At 48.1% G+C, this 11170-nt stretch overlaps 1 protein-coding gene across 1 annotated transcript; it reads right to left on the reverse strand.

Annotated features, from left to right (window-relative positions):
* Window positions 1-2149: 2149 nt before the first annotated feature.
* Window positions 2150-11165, reverse strand: DONSON (DNA replication fork stabilization factor DONSON; the record flags this gene model as incomplete). Its single annotated transcript, XM_078878112.1, has 10 exons — window positions 2150-3615; window positions 4473-4694; window positions 5139-5337; window positions 6162-6269; window positions 6670-6742; window positions 7958-8136; window positions 8673-8851; window positions 10192-10377; window positions 10777-10845; window positions 11118-11165. Coding segments are annotated over 10 exons (1401 nt in total), but the record flags the coding sequence as incomplete, so codon positions are not given.
* Window positions 11166-11170: the final 5 nt, after the last annotated feature.

Genomic DNA, 11170 nt, shown 5'->3' on the forward strand with positions numbered 1-11170 from the left:
CCACTGTTAAGTAGATGGCGCGCTTGTTGTGCTGAACACGCTGGCAGTATGAATGAGGGCGGCCTGCTGGACTCGAACCGTTAAACCTCTGCAACAAGGCCAGACCGTGTCACCACATTCGAGTCACTTGAGTGCATGCTCCTCGTGCCTTTGCACGACGGCGTGGGTACCTCTTGTCGCGATTACATCGATTTTCTTTAAAGATCCAGCTTTGGAGACGTACAATGTGCCAGCTAGCCGCAGACTGTAAAAGGATCAGATTGTCAAAATGTCAACATTTCCTTCTGATAATTTACCTTCACTGTCGCTGGTGTCTAACGGATGCTCAATGCAAGGACATAATGTGACCATTTACCTTTCTCTTCTGCGTTGGATGTTCAGTGTTCGGTTCCTTCTGATGGCCTGTCAGGTCTGAACCCAAATTAAATGTTATTTTTAAATATCCCTGAACAACATTTTTAAACGGGCACAATTTCTCGTGACGGGTTATGGAGGAAACCTTTTCATGTTTATAAGCTTGTTGGACTGATCGGTTTGTGACGTAAGTATAACATAACTTATGCTTCAGAAATTGTATTTATTTGTATTGCTTGCTTTTTACTGATGGAACACAACTGTAAATATTAAAAACAATAAAACTTGCAACTGTCATAGAATCATAGACTCATCGTATTAAATGTACAGGATGTACGGTATCTGAGAGTATATTCTATGGCAATCTGTTCAGGAGCTGAATGGCAATGTTGAGGTCTGCCAGCAGTGAGAGGGCTTCAGGAGAGAGTTTGTGTCGTTTTGCTGCTCCTACATTGGAGGAGCGCAGACGACAGTGGGTTGACTGCATGATCCACAGTTTGGGTTGCGTCGCCACAGCCGCACTGCTGTGGCTTGTCTTTAATCTTCCATTCATTAAGGATGTGTGCATCGGCCTGTTGATGTTGTGATGCGGTCGATGGTTCCACCAGTGTCTTCGAGGAATGCCAGACCAGGAGGTGCGTGATGTTTGGGTCTCGAATGAGGTGTTTATCCTGGACGCGTCCGCCTTGCTGTTCCACTGTTCGTGAGCGCTCTTCCGGATCTGGGTGAGATCCTAGAATGGTGACAGCAGCAGCGCGATCCCAGAGGGGGGGGGGGGGGGGTGGGAACTTGAGATGGCGGCGAGGTTCATTGTTGGAGGTGTTGATTGATGGGTAGTTGAGATGATGAGCACTTATGTATGTTGATCTTTCTCAGTTCGTAGCCAACCGTGCTAATTGGAAGCGTGGGGGAGGACAGAAAACTAATTACAAAAAGGAGTTCTAAATCCATAATATAGGTTTTTTGGGTAATATCGTGTAAATATAAATGTGTTGTTAAACCCGCCACCACCCGGCACAGCTATTTAGTAACCGCAGCTCAGTCAGCCACCCTGTAAAAGGCCTAGCGCTGGGTAAGCAGATACATGCGCTGCTGTCTGCAGCTAAACCCTCCACTCGCCACGGTCGATGCGCTCCAGTTGGCGAGGATAAGTGTGGACGCACGTGCACCCCTTTAAATGGCCCGTTGGCTGTACAACAAGGGCACGTGGCATGCATGGCGTGGGCCTGACTATCCAATTTTTTCCCCAACATTTTACCAGGTAAGGCCGACTGAGCTACATCGCTTTGTCAGAAGCCACCCGGTCACAAATTACAGCTCAACGGAGTGGCACCTCACGTGGATATCTATCGCAGCCAAATACTCTGAAGGTTTTTTTTTCAGACGCTGTCTTTCCGACAGCCCTGTTCTTCACCTGAGGACGGCTGCTTGCGTTGTGGCCGAAACGTCATGAGAATTGTATTTTATTATGTTTTATTTTTTATTTCCCTTCTACGTGACTTTACCGAAAGAACCAAGAAGATGACTGAAGCGTGTTACGCACCTTACGTCACCAACCGTGCTCATCGGAGGTGCTCAAGTGGATTGTCTCAAGTGTGCCTCTGGATAATTCTCAGCATTAATACTCTCCATGATTCTTCACATACTTTTCAGAGTTCTCCTTTTCGATCCATTTAATGTGGAAAAAAAATCCATATTTTTATAAATTTTACAAACATTTCTCGGTAAAAAAGTATAATCAAAGTTTAATACTTCCAATAGTTTAAAAAATTAAAATAGGTTTGGCCGACAAATATTCAACTGTAAAAATACGCACACATCTCACTTGGATAACAGCAAGAACATGTTTGTACAAGATGATAAGTTATATAACTGGCATTGTATACACGCGGCATGTAATTTCATCGTTCTTACACTCATGATACGTATCGCACATGGCATCGTGCGTTTAAGAATCAATAACATTTGTAGACGTTTTATGTCGTTGGTTTATGAGAGATCCTATGAGGACCATAATGGCAAAATAATTGATACCAAATTGTAACAATTCATCAAATCATGAAGGGGGAGAATGCCACGTGGCCACTGCGAAGTTGCCACGTTTCCATGACCGCTGGGACTAGAGCCAGGCTGGTTCACAGACCGGCAAAGTGGGATCGACCCACATGGAGCCAGCGCATCGCGTGTTCCCTAACTGGGCTGGACGGTTCCTACTCATAACAAGGTTGCACAATTTGATCCGTGCCACCCTTGGAAACAATAGTGACGGGGTAATAGGATGAGCGTTCAATGGCGTACCTGAGTTAAAAATAGGCATAATGGTTTTCAGCTTGGAATAGTAAAACCTCACCAAGCTTACAGTAATCTAAGTGAAAACAAAATGTAAATCCCCTCTTGCTTCGGGCAGGAGGGGACGAGTGCATGAATCCGCGCGGCTCTTGAGTGAGCGGGAACAAGACCCATGCTGTGCTGGAATGGCCCAGAAGCGTCACTGTGGCGACAAGCCAATTTCTCAGTGGTCGTGCAAATGGGGCATGTGTGGACTACAATGTATAATGTGTGAGCCCTGCAGGTAGTTTTAAACTCTGTGCATTTCTCTCAAAGCAATGCTCGAGTGTTAGATTTGTTCGAACTTCTACACTATTATGTGTGTTGTCTGTGCGAGACCTGTTAACTCAGTTTACCATTAACTCCTGGGTCTTTCCTGTAAACTTCCAGCGAGCCTTCGACACTTCACGTGGCCTCAAATTGCATGTAGCCAGCGCAAGAGATGTGGTGACATCACCGTCACTCGTGGCTAAAGGCAGCTGTTGTCATTTTATTGTTGTGCTCGTGAGGTGTGATAAATTACACCAATCTGTTAACCCATAACGTCAGCGGCTGTGCCGTAACATCTTTCCATTGAGCCTTTGCCACAGCACGGAGCCTTTGCCACAGCACGTAGCCTTAAACTGCGCTTCACCTGGCAAAGCACTGACGCGATGTCACCGCCACCCCGTGTTACGTGGCAGCTACCTGCAGTCGGGCTGTTCAGCCTGTACAGCAGCCTGCATTGCAGCCATGGGGAAGGTAACCATCCCACGTGGTATATATATATCTGTAACGCCGGTGCCAGCGGTGCGCTCAGAGCTTCCACGTGTAGGTGTGACGTTCTGCACTGAATTCCCGGACAGCTCGCTTGCCCAGGCAGGGCGGAACCTGCAGCTGGGAGCAGGTGGCGGGCAGCAGATTGAAGCCCGACAAGTCGTACTCTGCTCCAGCCTGCAAGGCAAGGCGCACCGGTTAGAATGCATCCGTGAAGTACGCCGTCTCAACCAATATTATCCATAAGAGGTATTTTGGGTTAGATCACGTAAATATAAATGTGTCGTTAAACCCGCAACAACCCGACACAGCCAATGAGTAACGTTTGTCACGTAATGAGAAAGTGCCAATTCGTTACTAGTACAGCACACCGGTGTGTTGGGGGGTTAATGTAGTCATATAAATTACAATGGATATCATTATTAAAAAAACCTCAATTATGGATCTGTAAAGTAGTCCACCACAGCCAACAATACATCCACCATGCATCGGGAGCTTGCTAACGGACCCTGAAGCTCTCCTCCTCTGCCTTTAATCTTCCACCGCCCCTAATTGTAGCAACTTCCACGGGCCGTTGAACTTTCAAACTTTTCCCACATTCCCTTCGATCCCACAAGACAATCCTATGCTCTCTGGCAGATCGGACCATCAAAGTAATTGGCCGCTTCGCGCACCCAATCATTCGGCAACCCAGCTAAGTGGCCAACCAATGGGAAACTCCCACGACTAATTCAAATGGTTTCGTGTGTACGCTAGCCGTGAGTGACTTGTCATTTAATTATTCATTAGGATCGCCTTTCGGTGTCCTCTGCACATCTATATGCTGTATATGCAGTGGCGGACACTGCCATTGTGTAATGGTTTGAACTCCCGGCGCGGCAGTCAAAACAATGGTGCACGTTTCCAGCACGTGTCGCAACACATGAGACATCACGCCGACCAACGTGCGGCACAAGCCAACAACGCATCGGAGAGCTACACGGAGGGGGATTTGCGATCGCTTTGGCGGTCTGGGGGCCGAGTGGGGCGGTCACCTGGCTGGGAGCCGACGACGGCGATGGCTGCGCAAGAGCGGAGTTAAAGGCGGCGCTGGGCTCGTGCGTCGATATGGTGGCGCAGAAGTCACCGCCCTGAGCGGCCCCCAGTAGCGTGGACACCTCGTGCAGGCAGTGCGGGAGGATGGGCCCCGCCAGCTCCAGGCTGTAGCGCTCGCGCAGGCCCGTGCCGTGCTGCGTGCGCACCACACCGCTCCGGCTCTGTGGGCGGAACGGCGGCGTGAATCACGTTGGCGCACTCGCCCAACCAACGCGGACACTCCTGTTGCGGCTAGATGGCCGCAGCTATACATGTGCAATAAAACGGTTGAATTTGTGGTGTGTGTGTGTGTTCCAATGGAAAAGACAGGGCTGTAGGTAACCGAAATGGAGGGTTGGTAGGGAACCTATGGGAGAGAATGTGGGGGATGGAGCACGTGGGTGGGACCACAGATGCGGAATTGGCGGTATTCAGAGAAGCACATTGAGGGAGAACTGTGAAATGACGCTCATACAAAGCCACAAGCTGTTCCTCATTATGAAATGAAAATATACAGTCAAGAAAGGAGGGGTCACCCGGATAAAACAAAAACACAGATGATGTGAAACGAACGTAAATTAGGCTCTGTGCGTTTTTAGTGTATGGTTGTGTATGCGTGTACCGACCCTGAGCGTGTGCAGTGCTGCCCCGCGGAAGGGCAGAGGTGCAAGCAGCGTTGGGGGCAGCCCGGTCTGGACACCCGAGCCGTTCACGACCGCCCGGCTGCCCAGCAGGAAGTTGAAGAGGCCAAAAGCATCGGGGCCGCGTGCGAGCACCAGAGACTCGGCCTTGTGATCCAGGCGGGCGATGCCCTCACTGCGCTGCCTGTGACGCCGCTTGTAAAGGGTTCTCAAAAGAGAGCAGCGGAACTGTGAGGACGAGCTGCTTGGTGGTGACACACGACACAGCTGTGTTCAGAGATCCGGCCCAATGGCATAAACCATAGCCTTGTTTAGTGATATCATACCGTAAACTATCGCAGCATTGCCTCAACCTCGATCAACAGCCCCCATTCCACCGCCCTCTCAATTCCTCTACTTGTAAAATTGTGGCACCAATTAATTGTCCAAAGTGCAGCACTGCATTTGTTTGCTTACACCACTGCTAGAGGAAGACTACCTTACAAGCTCTCGAGCCCTTCCAGAGGGTATTTTTGGCCTCTTAACTTCCACACTGAGCAGATATCTTGGAAAAATTTCGATTTAAAGCTTTCGTGACTGCAGGGATTCATCTTCTTGGTTCTTTAGGTAAAGTCACGTAGAAGGAAAATAATAAAAATAAAACATAATAAAATAATTCTCACGACGTTTCGGCCACAACGCAAGCAGCGAGAAGACAGTCTGACTCTGTCTTCTCGACAGACTTGTTCTCCACCTGAAGACGGCTGCTTGCGTTGTGGCTGAAACGTCGTGAGAATTATTTTATTGTTTTAATTTTATTATTTTCCTTCTACGTGACTTTACCGAAAGAACCAAGAAGATCTTGGAAAAAGTCAAAGTATTTGCCCTTTATCTCACTGCGTATGACCTGTCGATTGACTGAAGTGTACCCATTTATACTGAGACTGAATCAGCGATCTCTGGATTTCAAAGTCCAGTGTGCTAACCATTACACCACCGCGGCATGCGATGCCTACAGCTCAAGGATACAGCTTTATTTGTGCCGGGTCGAGCTTGGGAAATTTTTCGTTGATGCCGATCTCCTTGAGCCACTCGGCACCTCCCATCAGCTGCTCGTCCTCTTCGCTCTGCTCCTCCCTGCACATGTGACGGTCACACTTCATAAGCATCAACATCGCTTGGCCCTCTTATATGTACTGCAAAGGGTGTTCATTGGAACCAATATATTCAATTCGCAGAGCTGGAACACAGCCAAATCAAGTGACCTTTTTAAAATCATTGGTGACCAGGCTGAGACCATTAACCTACTATGCTTCAGAAGCCCATTTAATGACAGATTGGTAAGACCCAGACTTGACATCCAGGATCTCAGCAATGTTGGCTCAGTGCTCCGACACAGAAATAACTCCCTGTGCTGCCAGTTTTCGGTCATTTTTTATTTACATTTCAAAAAGGAAACTAGAATGACATGCTTGCTCGTGTTGGTCCACACATGCAAATGCAATTCACCAGCTCCAAAAACTTAGTTCAAGCTCACTTGCAAATTTCCTCGCCATCATCTCCCCATCTCTCTGGCATCTCCTCCACCAGTGGCATGCAGAACTCAATCCCTGCACACACCGCAAGGCAGGGAACGCAGATACATGGATGAACCTTCAAGGGAGCATTGTCATAATCATCGCAACTTTGTGGATAGCCGATAGAGCTCTTTCAGTTAACATATTTATTCACTAAATTACCTTCTACAGTTTTTTGTTCTATTTAAAGTGATGTTTACTTTATGGATTATGAACCTAAACTAGGGCTAGAGATAGTCATCGGGTAGTGTAGAAACGAGCAGTTATGTATTTTTTCAACTGCACATAGAGAACAATGTGCCTGGACAGAAATAAAACATCTGAAATGCTCCCATTTTCAACTTTTTGGCTGGCAGCTAAAGTATGACATGACAATGATGACGATGTCATCATGACCAAAGCTATCAATGTCCCCACACCTCGCCACCGCTTTCTACACAGCAGCCACTCGACCTCTATGATGTGGCCCAACAGTACCCCACCGCCTGATCTTAGGTCTCCTATTTGGTGACCGGACCAAGGTAAACCACTCCAATGCCTGTCTCAGTAGTTGGCCCTCCTCCACTCTGCACACTTCCTACCCAGTGCAACCGCGGGGTGCTACAGTGGCGAGATGTTAACTACCTCGCCCGGTATACAGGAGGTCGTGGGTTCAATCCCAACCCTGACGCCTGCTGCTGTATATTTGTAGTTTGCGTGTTGAGCTATCATTTGTCCCCAGGTCGCCTCTGAAAGAGAGCTATATAAAATAAAAACTAAGTTTAATTTAGTTTAACCATTTTTTGCCTTTTCACCACGACAGCACTCACCGGCCAAGTTACTTTCCAAATGTCCGCACCACTTGTCGTACCTTAGTACAGAATTTCTATTTGTACTCAAATACCAAGAGTCCAGCTCTCTGACCCATCCAGAATGGTGATGAGGATTGTGATAACAAGAACCATTTCGGTGACAATAATCTACAATCATAATCTTTGGATTCATAGCCTGCTTAAATGCCTGAGCATCTCACAGCGCCTTGCATTACATCTCATTTCAAATATTCAAAGGAACCCCCCCCCGCCCTCCCCAGTGGAAACTGTCTCTGTGTGGCAAAAGATGACTCTCATCACCGACCTACAAGTGTAAATTCTGCCAGTCGGGGGGTGACGATTACTACGTGTTTGGACTAAGACCCCGGCACGCAACGGCCTACGACTCTTTTGGAATGAGGAGGACGATGGAGCGGTGACGGAACGGCGACGGCACCTTCTCTCTTCATGGCCTCGCGGAGGCCCCGGGTGGTGGGGGCCATGGCGGCGGTGACCACGTCGCTCCCTGCCAGCCCGGCGGCGCGGAACAGCACCGAGAATTGTGCGGCGCAAACGTAGAAGAACGGGCAGAGGCCAGAGCGCAGCTGCGTGTACAGGGAGCTGAGGCTGCGGGACCTGCAACAACACAAACAACAACGACGCTGCGGTGCAAGCCACCACAACTTATCTTTACACTCTCTCATGTGTTTTTGAGTTGCACCGCGGGTTGTCCAGCACGATGTCGAGCAATACACGGCACAACCCGAAAAGATCCTCCGTGTAGCCTGAACAGACTGTAGGGCCAAGTGCTGTCAACGAGCACAATGAAGGCCAGCACGGTAGTACCGTGGCCAGCCGCCTTTGTCTCCCCAATGGGGATGTTTACACACCGCACCAAGCACTCATTTGAGGTGGAGTTAACCTATGGGAGGCCTAAGACCGGTTCAGATAATCGTAACTGGTGTTGGCTGTGAGCGGTAATCAAACTCAGGTGGCTGGATTCGTAGTGCTGCGTGCTAATCGCTACACTACTGCTCCCCACACACACACTTTAGTATGTCTGTCCGCACCACGACACAGATATCCGCACAAGGATGCCGTTGGACACACATGGGGGAGCAGTGCGGAGTACGGAGATCAAAAGAGGACAAAGTAACTGAGGGCGCACGCACCACTCGGACAGCAACACGGACTGCAATCCCGTATCGCTGGCCCAAGGCGCGCTCTTCCCGGCCATGTGACGATCGTTGCCCATCCTGGGGAACGTGGGCAGCCAAGGGAAGGACGGCCACACCCAGTGCGTGGTGCTGCGCAGGAAGGCGCTGCGTAGTGCGCTGCTCCTTGCTGGATCCTGCGTTGTGGTAGACAAGAAAGATGAGGCATTTCAACTCTCCCGCGTAACTTCAGGTTGATGTCCTAGGTTTTGTTTCACGTGCTGCAAGTTTTTACACAATTTAATTCTTTATTTCAGTTCCTGAAGAAGCTGCCAGCATGGCGAACTATACTGTGGAATTGTGAAAAGCTACAAAGAAGTAAGGCATCTCAACACCTTAGGAGTCCCTACATCCATCTGCGTAACATCTTCCATGACCGCCATTTCATGACCCCCACTGCCAATGAGACACTAATCCATGCCTTCGCCACATCTCAGCTCATATAATGCAACTCCGTTCTCTATAACCTCCTAAACCACTCATCACCCCACTGCATTTGATCCAAAATTCCAGACTTCTCCCCAACACCTGTAAACGTGAACATGTACCCAATATTTCGATCACTCCACTGCTTTCCAATCCAATCCAGGATCACCTTCAAAGATCGCAGTCCATGTCTCAAGAACCTCCACTGACTTGCCTCTGCATACCTCATCCCTTTCTCTTGCTGGTGATGCGGTCTCTCATATGTTTGATATTACACGCCTCAAGGCACATAGGCATATGCGTTTCATAACATTAGCATAACACGTAAGTAATCAATTCTTACAAATATGGTTTAATCCAATTTATCATGAGCATCAGCACTGCCTGTGCATTTTACTGGGCATGTCCTCTAAAAGAGAAAATTATTTGGTTTGAGGCACTTTTTCCTCCAACTTACCCTCTGGGATATCTAGAGCATCACAGATGGATGGATACATCCCAATTATATAGATAGGAGTTTTAAATGTCTGGTTACATTTCGGCAACATATTCCTTTTAACTTTGTTAAAACCAAAAAGCGTGAGTTAACTTCAACACCACATACCATCAGCATTTAAAAACCAGAGACTCTCTCAAACCTCGATACAATGCCAGTTTCCAACAATCCGGTAGACACGTGGAGGTTTAGAGGGATGAGACTCTTGAGATAAAATATTCATTCTACCAAGTGCGTGTGCAGATTTATCGGCCTTGCTCAAACGTCTCAAACTTTAATAATGGATGGTTATTTTAAATGTTTCCACTCTTTGTCAATCCACAGCTGGATAGATGCCTCCACAAGTCGTGTCGGTCATGAGGTTGTTTGAGCATACTTCACCAAGCTGGCCAGTGCGGGCTTGGCGGGTGGAGCCTTCGGGACTGGTTCAGATATCACTCGCCGTGGCTGAATATTGAACTCAGGTCACTGGGATCATAGCACTACGCTAACCACCTCAGCGCCACGCTGATCGATGATACCTTTACAGACAAGCTGTGCGCAATTACCAGTCACCTCGATGTGTTGTGGGAGTTGGGCGGCCGGGTTGGGCTGGTGAAAAGCCAAGCCTTGGGCCTCTTCAATGGCCTTGAAGTGCTCCACCCAGGAGAAAGGCAGGCTCGAGGTGAACAGAATCCTCGTCTTGACGCTCCAGTCCGGTGGTAAACGCTCTCCCGACTCGCACCCACGGGTCTGCTCTGCCTGCTCGAACAAAGGACACGTCGTCAACTTACAATTAACAAAGGAAGAAAAAAAGAGCCATGGATATGGATGGCTGTAACGTTTTACAGAATCCACACGACAACGTTGCGCCAAGCCTAATTACAGCACAACATCAGGAAGCGTGCTCCTTGGCTGCCAGGGAGAATACTTTTACCACTTTTTTTTTTTATATCCCAAGGTTTGGGAAATCGTTCAATCAATTTGCCAATCCAATTCCTGCATTTCAGACGGACGGCGTTAATGCATCAACCTTTTCAACCTTATTTGGAGAGAATTGGCGTTTGCGTAATCTATGGTTACATATGTTAACGCAGATCCATTGCCTAACAAAGTCGGTTTTGAAAAGACCGTTTCTAATTCATTACTGATTTTCTGTACCTCGTCCTGTTCAACTTGTGATGTTACATCGCCTTGCTCCAGTGGGGATCCATCTCCAGGCTCAGCCTTCTGAAATAAAACAGCACAAGGATTGATTCAGAAATATGCTCTCATTTGTACACGGAAGCAGTCATACTCACAAAGACATCTAAAATATGTATCACCTTCTCTGAAAGAGAAAACCTAAAAGGGCATTTACTTACTGAATACTCCCATGTACATCTGTTAATCTAGAAAGCGCAGTCATCAAACAGCAGGACCATCACCAGAACATGTACAACAACAATATCTTCTTGTGCCCGTCACATCACCCACTTCTCCACAAACAATGCCACGTCAACCTGCTGCTGTTGCTTTTGTTGCTGTCCAGCGCTGAGCCCTTTCAGAACGTCCA

Source organism: Lampetra fluviatilis, chromosome 50 (assembly GCF_964198595.1).
Source record: "Lampetra fluviatilis chromosome 50, kcLamFluv1.1, whole genome shotgun sequence".
Classification (NCBI taxonomy): Eukaryota; Metazoa; Chordata; class Hyperoartia; order Petromyzontiformes; family Petromyzontidae; genus Lampetra; species Lampetra fluviatilis.